Below are 13821 nucleotides of genomic sequence, written 5' to 3'. Positions count from 1 at the left end.
GTCTAAGGTGTCATCTCCATTTTCGGTTAATGTGGTTCAGATCATGCTGGGGACTTTGGCTTCTAGGAGCTCACAAAGCTTGTTTCCGTTCGTGATTTGGTTCCCGTTGGGCTTCTTCCGTATTTGTTTATAGTATTGTACGGTTTTACTCACTTGGAATATTGCGTGAGCTCGAATTGTTCTTCTGTCGAATGCAATTTATCATCGAGTATGTTAAATTACCGATGGTTTCAGTTTGTGCTTATTATATCTTTGGGAATTATATCATATGGGAGACTCATGAAGTCGAGAAAATGATTGAAAAATGCTATATATAACAATCTAATTGTATATGATATTTTAGTTTCTGTATTCAACAATGTATTCCATATTTACTTTTCATGAGTTGTAAATACTATTATTGTATCGATGCTGTTTGCCAATTTTTCTGAGTGAGTTTGTAAAATGCTATGTCAACTTTCTTTAATATCCAAAAGAATTACTGCTTTATAAGAAAAGAGATGTACACGTATTAATTTTCTGTTATGTGCTATTACTTTACTAGCATATAAATTCTACATGTAATTAGACACAGATTAATTACAAGAAATCATTTTCACTTCTCTCATCTTTCCTGCTATCCAGTCCGAGATAAACTCTTCCTTCTCCTCCTTGCACCATAGCAATGTAAATCTTGTCATAGTACAAAACAACAATTTCAAGGATCTGAATTCCTGGAATTTGTGAAATGAGTCATACTTGTCCTCTGCCTTGCTGTCAGCTGCCCATGAAAGTTTGATCCTTTTCGAGAAGGACAAAAAATAAAGTCGAATGATCAATGATCGAGAAGGAAGCACTATCCTCATCGGCTATAAAACCCACTTCCGGAGTAGGTGCTGCAATAAACAAAAATGCCATTACTCTAGTGCTGTATCCACTATCTTTTGTGGGTTTTACGCGTGAACACTTCTTGAGCTGCCTGTTACACTATAAAAGTCCGCAGAGTTGGTGTGGGCAGTGCATCAGAGAAATACAAGTTCCAATGAAGTACATTTGGTTTCTAGTGCTTCTTGTTGTTGTAGGTATTGCTGCCATTGATGAGGTTTATGCGGCTGGTGAATGTGGGAAATCTTCTCCTGACATGGAAGCATTTAAACTAGCTCCATGTGCATCAGCCGCACAAGATGCGAGTGCTCATGTTTCTGATCGATGCTGCAGTCAGGTGAAAAAGATTGGCCAGAACCCAAAATGCCTTTGTGCTGCTATGCTTTCTAACACAGCTAAAAGTTCCGGGGCTAAACCAGAGGTTGCAGTGACCATCCCCAAACGCTGCAATATAGCTGATCGTCCAGTGGGATACAAGTGTGGAGGTATGCAAACACAATTTACTCACCCTCTCTTTCTGGTTTTCAATTTCTTCCATGCTCCTTCAACGATTGCAACAGCTACTCTCTGTTTTTTTGTTTTTTGGTAATAAATTCACTTGCTCTGGTTTGCAGCCTATACATTGCCTTGAAGACTGAAGCTCCCATGTCATGGCGTCTGTGATTGTGAAGTAGTTGCCCTTGGTACTAACGTGCCGAGATATTTCTGTGTAGCTGCAGCATCTAGCTGAGCAGATTACTGTGATATCTAGGCATACGAATAACAAAAGAATAAATGAATGGTGTTTGATCCGGGGTTCTGTCCACCTTAAGTGTGCAAAGCAAACTGCAAAGCATGAATCAGAATACTATTTCTCTCCTGCATTTTCAGCTATATCCAAACTCATATTTAGCTAAATTAAAACTGGTAAATGGCTGCAGAACCATAAACATTAGTTAAGGTTTGACAAACTTAAAGTGGTATTGAATTCCATATGCCTGACTTCTATGCTTCTAAGGGTGGCATTCATAAAAAATCTTGTGTAGAAACGCCACAACAAAATGGTGTAGTTGAGAGAAAACACAAATACCTCTTGAATGTTGCCCGTGCCTTTAGATTCCAAGCTTATCTTTCTTTAAAATTTTGGAGGGAATGTATTCTAACAGCAGCCTATTTAATCAATCACACACCAACTCCACTTTTATCCAATAAATCTCCAAATGAGACTCTTTTTTCCAAAGTCCTCACCTATTCTCACCTCAAAGTTTTTGTTTGCTTATGTTTTGCATCCACTGTTTCTAGAAATAGACACAAATTTGATCCTCGAGTAAAAAAGTATCTTTTCCTTGGATATCCTTTTGGCATTAAAGGTTACAATGTATTTGATCTTGAGAACCAACATCTCCTTATCTCATAAGATGTAGTTTTCTTTGAAACTGTTTTTTCTTTCAGTTCCTCCTCAGATTTTGTTGTTCAAATCATTCCTCAATTGTTCTAGCTCATCCAATCTCTGATATTTTTCTTCCTTCAAATGTGCCTCTTGTTTCAGATCTTTCCCTTCCTTCAAATATCCACAATCCATCTTCTTCTTCCCCTTTTACACAGGTTCTTCCTGTAGCTATTAGGCAAACATCTAGAGCTCGTAGAGCACCCAATTACTTGCAAGATTATCACTGCAAACTAGTACTGCTCATGTCGTCTCAGATCCTTCAGATCAAGGTTTTGGTAAGTCCCCTACTTTCCATTCTCTTTCTACTTTCATTTCTTACAAAAAGCTGTCTCCTTCTTATAGATTTGTAGTTCTAGGGGTATAATCTATCCGGTTCGGTCTGGTTTTGGATATATTTTAGAACCGAACCAGTATACACCGGTTTTGAGATTTGAAGAACTGATATCGCACTAGTTAGACCCCTAAATCGGTACTTCCAGTTTTACCGGTTTCGGTCCCGTTTGGTCCAATTTTCTGGTATATTATATATAGTATATAATAATAAAGTGATAATATACTGTAGTATATTATAATTGTATTATAGACTATAGTGATATATTATAATATATAATATAGTGATATATTATAGTATATTATAATATATAGTGATATTGTATTAATATAACTACTAATACTATAGGCTATAATGATAATATATAGTTATTTATATAGGATTTTAAATTTTAATGTTATTTTAATTAGCAATTTAGCATATAATACAAGATTATTTTATATATAATTATATATATTAGATTTCAAAATTATATATAATATAAAAAATTAATTTAGATCGATTTGAAAAAAATGGAACTGGTTCCAGACCGAACCAATTTAAAGCTGGACTGAACTCATCGGTTTTTTTTTCACCCCTATTTAGTTCTATCTATTTCCACAAATTTTGAGCCAAAACCTTCAAACAAGCCATCAAATACTCTTATTGGTGTGATGCCATAACAGCTGAAATAAAAGCTTCAGAACTCAACCACACTTAGACCCTTACCCATTTACCTTATGACAAACAACCTATAGACTATAAATGAGTGTATAAAATAAAATATAACTCCGATGATAGCATTGAAAGATACAAAGCGAGACTAGTTGCAAAGGGATATACACAGATTAAGGGCCTTGATTTCCATGAAGTTTTTTCTCTTATGGCCAAACTTGTGACTGTGGAATGTGTTTTAGCTGCTGTAGCTTCTCAAAACAGTTTTTTACACCAGCTAGATGTAAATAATGCATTTCTTTATGGTGATTTGGAGGAAGAAGTGTGTACGGAAGTACCACCTAGTTTTACCCAAGAAGCATAAATTTTGGAAATTGAACAAGTCCTTATATGGACTCAAGCAGGCCTTTCGGCAATGGTTCTCCTAACTGTCTTTAGCTCTCATTTCCTATGGTTTTATTTAATCTCATGCTGATTATTAATTGTTCACGTTGCATGATTCATGGCATTTCACTATTCTTTTGATATACGTTGATGATATTATTGTGGCTAGTAATCATCTCCTTTCTATTATGAATTTAAAGTCTTTCCTTGATCAAAGATTTAGGATCAAAGATCTTGGAGACAATTCTTTCTTAGATTGGAAGTAGCTTGTTCTTCCAAGGATGTAGCTCTCAACCAATGCAAGTATGCCCTTGATATCCTTGAGGATTCTGGTTTCCTCGGTTCCAAGCCTCTTAAATTTCCTATGCAGCAAAATTTGAGGCTTAGCAAGGAAGATGGTCCCCTGGTAATGACCCGACCTAATAATTTTAAGATCGGAATATTGATAATTTTTAATGGGCCTAAATTATATTTAATGGGTCATATTGGATAAGCCAATGAGCGATAAATTATTAAAGTTGATTTGTAATTTTAATTAGGTTCAATGACTAGGTTAAATCCCGTTTATTATTTATTGAACAAGTTAGACTCCTTTTACAATTTAAAGATTGACCATTAAAAATTTATTTCAATTTAAAATCATTATTGATTGAAATTTCATACGCAATCTCAGTCACTGCTAATCTTACATTGAATGAACTATTAGATCATATTTTTAAATTCAAACTCTCTTCTTGAATGATCATGACCGAGTCCAACTTGAACTCGAATTCGTCGACATCGTATTCCAATAGTGATATAACTTTATAAGTCATCTTCACATTAAAACTCTTTAACCGAGTTCGACTTAAACTAATTGTCACCCTCTCCCAAATCTCTCTACGAGTTATGCATTGAAAAATTTATGAAAAAATCATAATTTTATGTGAGAAAACATATATCATGATATTTTATGAAAAAATGTGATTTCATTTGAAATCTATGATATAAGTATGTAAGTATGATTATTATGAAGTATGAATGATAAGATATGTAACGACTTATGTCATGACATAAAGATGGTACTATACGTTATGGGCATATTGCATTGCCAGGTTATACATGCTAGTAGTGCATTCAGTGTGTCATCCTTATGTATGGATTCCCCAACCCGCAGTCACGAGTGGAATCATAATCTATTTAGATTCTCTAACCTTAACTCACGAGAGTCAATAGTGGGTATCGGACTATGATAAATGAAAGATAAATTTATTTTTATATTATTTACGTATGTATTTATGAGTATGCATATTTTGCAAGAAACCTTATGTTTATTATGTTTATTGTATGATGTGTTGGTTATTGAGTATTTGACTCATTTTTATATGTTTTCAAACCATCCCAGGTGATGCCATCTATGAGGATATGACTGTAGAACAAGACTTGGCTCAGGGAGGCGAGGTAGAGGCTTAGATAGTTTATGTCTTGCTCAGTTTTATGATTTAAAATTTAATAAGTTATTTTGGTAAGCACATGAGACTTTATTGAATTTAAATAAATGCTTCTGCAGACTTTCTTTTAGAATTTAAGTATTTAATAAAGATTAACTTATTTATTATGAAATCTTTGTTTTCTTTCCCTTCATTAAAAGAAAAGTTTTTAACTTCATGTTTAGTAGCACACCAATTCTCCAAAAATTTTAAAAATAATTTTATTGGAGAGCAAGGTGTTATGGTTGGTATCAGAGCTCAGGTCAAAAGATTCTGTAAACATTTCAAAATAAAAGAGAAGGAAACATTTTGCAAAAAAAAAAAAAAAAAGAATTAAAAAAAATTAGGTCAAGGCCTCCTCAAGGCATGTCCAGCTTTGTAGTAAGTATTTTTCACTTTACTATTTATTGTGTTAGTGAAAATTAAGAATGATAAATTTTAGATATATGCATGTCAAAATGCACCTACTACGTGAAATGATTTAAGCGCACAAGGTAAGAAAGTTTCTAAATATGAGGTTAGGAACCATTAGTTTTAAGATTGATGATGCATCTTGTTCAAGAGGAAATAGTTGTATACTTTAGTTTTATTTGAAGAAATTAGTAATGAATTTAGTGGGTTTTGAAGTTATGACATAGATTTACATTTGGTGTATTGTATTTCATGATGATTGGTGGAAAATATCTTATGTTCTATAGGTAACATGATTCTATCATCAAGAATGAGCTGTAAGATTCAGGATCCAAACTTTGAAGAGTTTTAGATGACAATTTATTGATGTTATTATTTTAGGTGGATAATTTTATTATTATTTTATGTGGAGAGTTTTATTTATATGGAGATCGCTAGTTACTATTGCATTTTGAGTTAAGATAATTGTTGGGTGAATCTATCAATCCCATTGTTGGGGTTGGTAATTGTTTAGGCTTGAATTGAATTTAGAGTGTATGATGGTTGATACATAGCGTACTAATGTGTACGCCTAAATGATTAGTCAGACATCGGATCAAAATATGAGACGATCGCAATTTTTTGAATATTAGGTTCGACTAAATGATTGAGGAGTAAAGAGACATGGAAAGCATGTGGCGGATAAGTATGTAAGTTATTTGAGGTCTAGCAAATTTCAAGGACATAATTTTTATAAGGATGAGAGTTTGTAAAGACCCGACCCAATAATTCTAAGGTCAGAATATTGATAATTTTTATTGGGCCTAAATTATATTTAATGGCTATATTGGATAAGCCCACGAATGATAAATTATTGAAGTTGATTAGGAATTTTAATTAGGCTCAATAACTATGTTAAATCTCATTTATTATTTATTGAACGAATTAGACTCATTTTAGAATTAAAAGATCGGCCATTAAAAATTTATTTTAATTTAAAATCATTATTGATTGAAATCTCATACGCAGTCTCAGTCACTGCTAATCCTATATTGAATGAACTATTATGTCATATTTTTAAATTCAAACTCTTTTCTTGAATGATCGTGACCGAACCCAACTCGAACTCAAATTTGTCGGCATCTTATTCTAATAGGGATATAACTCTACAAGTCATTTTCACGTTAAAACTCTTTAACCGACTCCAACTCAAACTGGTTGTCACCCTCTCCAAAATCTCTCTATAAATATCTTATTTCCGTGTGTTATTTGAAAAAAAAACCATAAACCTCCCATTCCAGCACCGTGATTGATTTTGTGTCGATAATTTTAGGAAGCAACGCTACAAAGTAAATAGCATGATCATACTTTTACACGTATGTACGGTAAACAACATATTTTTTATAAAAGTATTATGCATGTACTCCCTCCATTGGAAGCTTCTTTTTCTCTACCTAAGTTATGATAAAATTATAAAAATCCATGATTTTACATAAAGAATTATGCATCAAATTATTTATGAAAAATCATGATTTTATGTGAAAGTTATGCGTTAAAATATTTTGTGAAAAATCATGATTTATGTGAAAATTATGCATTAAAATATTTATGAAAATTCATAATTTTAAGAAAAGAATTATGTATCAAAAGATTTATGAAAAAATCATAATTTTTATGTGTATCACTACATTTTATAAAATAATGCAATTTTATTTGATATCTATGATATAACAAGTATGCAAGTATGATTTTGATAAAGGATGAATGATAAGACAATACCATATTTTATAGGCATATTGCATTGTCAGGTTGTATATGCTGGTAGTGCACCTAATGTGTATTCTTTATGGATGGATTCCACAACTACGGCCACAAGCTGAATCGAAATCCACTTAGATTCCCTGATCCTAACTCATAGGGGTCAACAGTGGGTATCGGCCTATGATAAGTGAAAGATAAATTTATGCTCATGTTATATACGTATGTATTTATGAGTATAAATATTTTTCAAGAAACCTTATGTTTATTATGTTTGTTGTATGATGTGTTGTGTATTCGATTCGTTTTTGTATATTTTTCAGTTTTTTTAATTTCGTATCGTACCACCCGGTACGACTGAAATTTTTCGTACCAGCCCAGTGGCCGATACAGGTATCATAGGTGTTTTGTACTGGCCCAAATTTTAGCCTGTACCGGCCTGTATTTTAGCCTATACCGGCCGATATTTCGGCCTTTAATTTTTTTTTCATTTTTTCAAATTACAAGCTTATTTTTTTTATCTCTGATTCAGATTAGGCGATTTATAATTTATATATATGTATTTATATATAATTTATTCATATATCGACTATCCCGAAACAGTACATGAAACGGTACTGGTACCGAAATATTTCGTTCCAGTGCCTTGACCGGTACGGCATCCAATACGGTATTCAAAATATTGATATTTTTATGTTTTTAAATCACCCTAGGTGATGACATTTATGAGAATGAGACTGTAGGACAGGACTTGGCCCAGAGAGGCCAGGCAGAGGCGTATATAGTTAATGTCTTGTTCAGTTTTATGATTTAAAGTTTAATAAGTTATTTTGATAAGCACATGAGACTTTATTGAATTTAAATAAGTGCTTCCATAGACTCTATTTTAGAATTTAAGTATTTAATAAAGATTGACTTATGTATTATGAAATCTTTATTATTTAGTGCTTCGTTAAAAAAAAAAAATTTAAGTTCAAGTTTAGTAGCACACCGATTTTTTGGAAATTCTAAATATGACTTTATTGAGGAGCGGGATGTTACACCACTCTTGCAAGATGCTTCTTCATATAGAAGACTTATTGGTCGTTTGATTTACTTGGCCATTACTAGGCCTGACTTGGCCTATTCAATTCAAGTTTTTAGTCAATTCATGGATAAGCCTCGGCAGCCCCATTTAGATGTTGTCCATCGCATCTTGAGGTACCTCACGTCTACTCCTAGCCAATGTTTTCTATTTCTAGCAAATAATACACTTCATCTCAAGGTATTCACTGACTCTAATTGGGTTGGATGTCCTGATTCTAGAAAATCAGTGATCGGGTATCTAGTGTTTTTTGGTGATGCACTCATTTCTTGAAAGTCTAAGAATTAATAGACTGTGTCTCGATCTTCAACCGAATATGAGTATTGGGCTATGTAATTAGCTACTTGTGAGATCACTTGGTTACTTTCTATTCTTCATGATTTACATATTTCTCATCCAAAACATGCTCTTTTGTTTTGTGACAACTAGGCAACACTTCACATCACTGTTAATCCCATGTTTCAAACGAGAACGAAGCACGTTGAGATTGATTGTCACTTTGTTCGCGAAAAGTTGCAATTGCAAGTTGGAATCATAAAACCACTTCATGTCTCTAGTTCTCATCAACTTAGTGATATTTTGACCAAACCTCTTGGTGCTGTACAGTTTCATTTTCTCTTAGCCAAGATGGGTATTGTTAATCTCTACCCTCCATCTTAAGGGAGAGTATTAGCTTTATAAGAAAAGAGATGTACGCGTATTAATTTTCTGTTATGAGCTATTACTTTACTAGCATATAAATACTACATGTAATAAGACACAGATTAATTACAAGAAATCATTTTCACTTCTCTCGTCTTTCCTGCTATCGAGTCCGAGACAAACTCTTCATTCTCCTCCTTGCACCGTGGCAGTGTAAATCTTGCCATAGTACAAAACAACAATTTCTAGGATCTCAATTCGTGAAATGTGTGAAATGAGTCATACTTATCCTCTGCCTTGCTGTCAGCTGCACATGAAAGCTTGATCCTTATCGAGAAGGACAAAAAATAGAGTCGAAAGATCAATGATCGAGAAGGAAGCACTATCTTCGTCGGCTATAAAATCCACTTCCGGAGTAGGTGCTGCGAAAAACAAAAATGCCATTACTCTAGTGCTGTATCCACCATCTTTTGTGGGTTTTACGTGTAAACACTTCTTAAGCTGCCTGTTACACTATAAAAGCCCGCAGAGTTGGTGTGGGCAGTGCATCAGAGAAATACAAGTTCCAATGAAGTCCATTTGGTTTCTAGTTCTTCTTCTTGTTGTTGTAGGTATTGCTGCCATTGATGAGGTTTATGGGGCTCGTGAATGTGGGAAATCTTCTCCTGACAAGGAAGCATTTAAACTAGGTCCATGTGCATCAGCCGCACAAGATGCGAGTGCTCTTGTTTCTGATAGATGCTGCAGTCAGGTGAAAAAGATTGGCCAGAACTCAAAATGCCTTTGTGCTGCTATGCTTTCTAACACAGCTATAAGTTCCGGGGTTAAACCAGAGGTTGCAGTGACCATCCCCAAACGCTGCAATATAGCTGATCGTCCAGTGGGATACAAGTGTGGAGGTATGTAAACACAATTTTCTCACCCTTTCTTTCTGCTTTTCAATTTCTTCCATGCTCCTCCCAACGATTGCAACAGCTATGATTACTCTCTGTTTAAATTTACTTGCTCTGTTTTGCAGCCTATACATTGCCTTGAAGACTGAAGCTCCCATGTCATGGCGTCTGTGTTTGTGAAGTAGTTGCTCTTAGTACTAGCGTGCTGAGATTGTGTCTTTGTAGCTGCAGCATCTAGCTTAGCAGATTACTGTGATATCTAGGCACACGAATAACAAAAGAAATAAATGAATGGTGTTTGATCCGGGGTTCTGTCCACCTTAAGTGTGCAAAGCAAACTGCAAAGCATGAATCAGAATACTATTTCTCTCTATATCCAAACTCATATTTAGCTACCTTAAACAGGTAAATGGCTGCAGAACCATAAACATTAGTTAAGGTTTGACAAACTTGGACAAATACAACCATCCCAAAAAGTTGGATGAAGACTTGTGCAAATTCAGTTATTTTTCATATTTTATTTTGTGCACTTTTTCTGAAGTGAGATTCAATAAGCGGTTTAATGAATTAAGCCAAGAAGAAATAAAAGCAAAAGACAGTATGAAGAGATTAGGATCCTAATTGATAAGAACTGCCAAGGATGGTTTGCCAGTGACCCTTCTGATTTTTGAGGACTCCCCCTCAAAAAAAGAAAAAGAAAAAAGAAGTACTATTTCATAAACTTGCCATTCATTTCCAATTGGTAAAACGTCAGCAGCCAATTCAAGTTGCATCGATTGAACAGAAAGAAACCAAGTAGCTAAGTATGGGATGCTGCTTTTGTGTAGTAAACAAGTCGAGAAGTAGCAATCTAAAAAATTAGCACAGTAGACTGTAGAGAGAGAGAGAGAGAGAGAGAGAGAGAGAGAGAGAGAGTCTAGTCTATATATATATATATTGAGTTACAAGTAGATCATGGATAAACTCCAGACAGCGTATTAAGTACATGGAACAGTACCAGGTTACTCGTACAATGATCATCTTATAAAAGGAGTACTGGCATCAAGCTCCTAAATACTAGAAATATAAGACTGTCCCAAAATGTGCCAGTTGGGACAAAAAGAACCCAACACGTTTTCCCAAGTCATGACAGTGTTATATACTAATATAATATATTATTGCCACCAGCTTATTTCCGTACGTAATATTAAGCTACAAGATCATACTGTCGCCAGCCCTGCAACATAGGCAAATTAACACCATTTCAGTCAATTGATTTAATTAGGGCCATATGTAGGCAAAAGGCAAAGAATATTAAAACTACACCCCGCAATGACTTTATGTTGTTCGTTGTAAATACTAATTTTTTTTATATTTCATTCTCTCTCTCTCTCTCTCTCTCTCTCTCTCTCTTCTCTTTAGGCCTTTTCAGCATCTCGTTTGTTTAATTGCGCACTTTAACTTTTTCGTATAAACCATAATTGGAAATTAGGAATAAATGGGAGAGTTAGGAGCCCAAAACACATAAAAAGCGAGAATCGTGTCTTTTCCTAGCCACGAGTCTTTTGATTCGTTTCCCATAACTTATGACCCTTAAAAATGGTTCTAAAATCTATATATATATAAAAACCTTTTTCATGTGTAATGAATCTTAAAACCAAAAAGTGGCCTCAGAGAAGCACATAATTAAAGAGATCCATCAACCATTCTGATGAGAAAGAATTCGGAATACCTTTGCGAGGTGCAGGATGGGTTCATTCGATGTTAGTAATAGAGGGAACCTGCAGAAACCAAGAAATTAAGTAGGGTTTTAGATTTCTATTATTTCTAATTAAATCAACATTATTATATATACCCATTTTGTTTTTCTCTACAACTACGCAGCCATCATATATACCTTGCCACCAGTTCCCTCTGGAAGCGCAGTTTGGATTGTTTCCGTTTGAATCATCGTCTCCGCCATCCTTTTTAAACTAATAAAAAATTCGAAGATATGTTCATCAACGTCAGAAATCATCACTATATGTTTTATCTACACACACATATATCTATATGTTATTTTTATATATATATATATATATATATATATATATTATATTCAAGATCATTGAAAGAAACGGCAAATCTCATCCTCACATAATTAATTCTTACAACTTATAATTAGCTAGCTAGGTCTTTAATTATACGTCCAACTATATATTATAAATATATATATATATATATATATCAACAACTTATAATTTTTTATTATATTAATTTATTTTTCTCAATTTTAGATTATGACCAAACCTTAGCTTATAGATGCACACATTATTATTAATATTGACAAATATATATATATATATATGTATTTATAACGTGTGAATTAAATGCATGCCCTACACTCACAATTTGTTGGGATTCGGTGGAGCGGGTCCTTGGAGAATAATCTTCTTGACCACCGTAGTAGATAGATGAGCTAAAGTAGCAAGCTGGTTCTGAGCTAAAATAGGATGGTTCCATTGTCTCTTTCTGGTAACTGGAACCCTTTTCTCTAGCAGTACTTTCACCCTTGCCATTCTTGGTAATAATATCTGAATACAACCAAACAACCTAGATGATCAGGTCATGCAGCATACATACATATACATAAATTCACATCAGCTGGGACTGGTAAACAATACCTGGATTTCCATACTTGCCACTGCCACCTCGATTATGAGTGGAATCCCTCCCTAGCACCTGAAGTTGACGAAGGAAATTAAACAATTAAATTAGATCAACTGCATAGTTCCAGCTAATATGCATGACCAAATCGGGAAGCAAGTTTCGTGATGCAAAATTCAAATCTTATTTCTTATAATTCTCTTGATGAATCTTAGCAAAAAGAGGACTAGTGCATCTAAAATATATGCATGTAAACGTACATTCTCTGATCTTAATATGTACAAAATCAAAGAAGTCGATATATGCTCTCATCGATATCCGACCCACTTCAAGTTTTGATCAATTTCTAAGCTCCATAAAACTTGCAAGTCCTAGCTAGTCATTTAAGAAAATGGATGACGTGATTCTGACGTTTGATTTGAGTTCTACAGTACTCGCATCCGATTGTCATATTTTTCTAATTTTAATTTAAACAGAACAACATGCACGAGATACGCACAAAAGAAATATAAAAGACCATATTGATTAGATGTCATTGTCGATGGTTCTGAAAAAGAAATACCGCTGAGGGAGGTGGAAAAATGGATCCAAATATTCCAGAAGTACTGGAGGATGATGAAGTTGTTGAAGAGGGGTCCTTGGGACCAAAGAGGTGATCGAAAGTCGTGGATGAAGATGAGACACCCACTTGCTTCTTCTTGTTCTCCATAGCTACTACTGTTATCACTCGGAAAGAGGTTTCGATTTTTCTGTCAACCAACGAACAAAACTACCCTTATGATAGATATGTATGATCTCTCAACGGCCGAAGACCCAAAAAAGAAGAATTGGCTAAGATTTACAGATCGAGATGCAAACAAAATGATAAATTAGAGAAAAGCATGAGAGGGAGGCAGACCAGATAGAGAGAGCACGTGAAGACTGCAGATGTGGAAGTCTTGTGAACGGTCGCAACTATTTATAAGCCCCAAAATACGGTGCTCAGATATTGCTTTGCATCCCCCATATGCTATCATTCAATTCAATCCTCTCTCTGTCTGTCTCTGTGTCTCTCTCTCTCTTTTGACACATGGGTGCATCTTTCCCATCCAAGTGGACATGTTGCCAGCTCCAAGCCCCTACTGCCACGTGTTCTCGTCCTATATCTTTGACCTTTGTTCAGTGGTCCATTCTGTAGATGATTTTATTATTATTATTATTATTATTGTTGTTGTTGTTGTTGTTGTTTATTATAAAAAAGAGAATGATATAATTTCCATGAATATATAAAGATCACTTGAGCAAATTAGGCTCAAATC

General features: G+C 34.3%; 3 protein-coding genes across 5 annotated transcripts; 2 read left to right on the top strand and 1 right to left on the bottom strand.

Annotated features, from left to right (window-relative positions):
* Positions 1–802: 802 nt before the first annotated feature.
* Positions 803–1723, top strand: LOC121246461. Its single transcript, XM_041144635.1, has 2 exons — positions 803–1349; positions 1479–1723. Exons 1-2 carry the CDS (start codon positions 818–820, stop codon positions 1493–1495), a joined length of 549 nt encoding a protein of 182 aa, XP_041000569.1. The 5' UTR covers positions 803–817; the 3' UTR covers positions 1496–1723.
* LOC121246464 lies at positions 1637–13568 on the bottom strand. 3 transcript variants are annotated; one of them, XM_041144640.1, is made up of 7 exons: positions 13422–13568; positions 13086–13272; positions 12541–12598; positions 12266–12450; positions 11775–11850; positions 11610–11658; positions 10815–11114 (listed from the first exon to the last, which is right to left on the bottom strand). In XM_041144640.1, exons 2-6 carry the CDS (start codon positions 13230–13232, stop codon positions 11642–11644), a joined length of 483 nt encoding a protein of 160 aa, XP_041000574.1. In that variant the 5' UTR covers positions 13233–13272; positions 13422–13568; the 3' UTR covers positions 10815–11114; positions 11610–11641. The 3 variants fall into 3 exon arrangements, with proteins under 3 accessions (XP_041000575.1, XP_041000574.1, XP_041000573.1); XM_041144641.1 differs by lacking the exon at positions 10815–11114 and adding an exon at positions 1637–1778 and having other exon boundaries at positions 13086–13465; XM_041144639.1 differs by having other exon boundaries at positions 13086–13464.
* On the top strand, positions 4956–10269 carry LOC121246460. The gene is made up of 3 exons (XM_041144634.1): positions 4956–5166; positions 9177–9904; positions 10024–10269. Exons 2-3 carry the CDS (start codon positions 9370–9372, stop codon positions 10038–10040), a joined length of 552 nt encoding a protein of 183 aa, XP_041000568.1. The 5' UTR covers positions 4956–5166; positions 9177–9369; the 3' UTR covers positions 10041–10269.
* Positions 13569–13821: the final 253 nt, after the last annotated feature.

Source organism: Juglans microcarpa x Juglans regia, chromosome 1S (assembly GCF_004785595.1).
Source record: "Juglans microcarpa x Juglans regia isolate MS1-56 chromosome 1S, Jm3101_v1.0, whole genome shotgun sequence".
In the NCBI taxonomy this organism is placed as follows: domain Eukaryota; kingdom Viridiplantae; phylum Streptophyta; class Magnoliopsida; order Fagales; family Juglandaceae; genus Juglans; species Juglans microcarpa x Juglans regia.
Note: the sequence above shows the minus strand (reverse complement) of the source record. Positions and strands in the feature narration are given on the sequence as shown.

Coding starts and splice junctions, on each gene's coding strand:
- LOC121246461 (XM_041144635.1), top strand. CDS start 818: ATGATCGAGAAGGAAGCACTATCCTCATCGGCTATAAAACCCACTTCC.
- LOC121246460 (XM_041144634.1), top strand. CDS start 9,370: ATGATCGAGAAGGAAGCACTATCTTCGTCGGCTATAAAATCCACTTCC.
- LOC121246464 (XM_041144640.1), bottom strand. CDS start 13,232: ATGGAGAACAAGAAGAAGCAAGTGGGTGTCTCATCTTCATCCACGACT. Junction 12,599..13,085: donor TTTTTCCACCTCCCTCAGCG/GTATTTCTTTTT, acceptor CGTCAACTTCAG/GTGCTAGGGAGGGATTCCAC. Junction 11,851..12,265: donor CCACCGAATCCCAACAAATT/GTGAGTGTAGGG, acceptor ATTTTTTATTAG/TTTAAAAAGGATGGCGGAGA.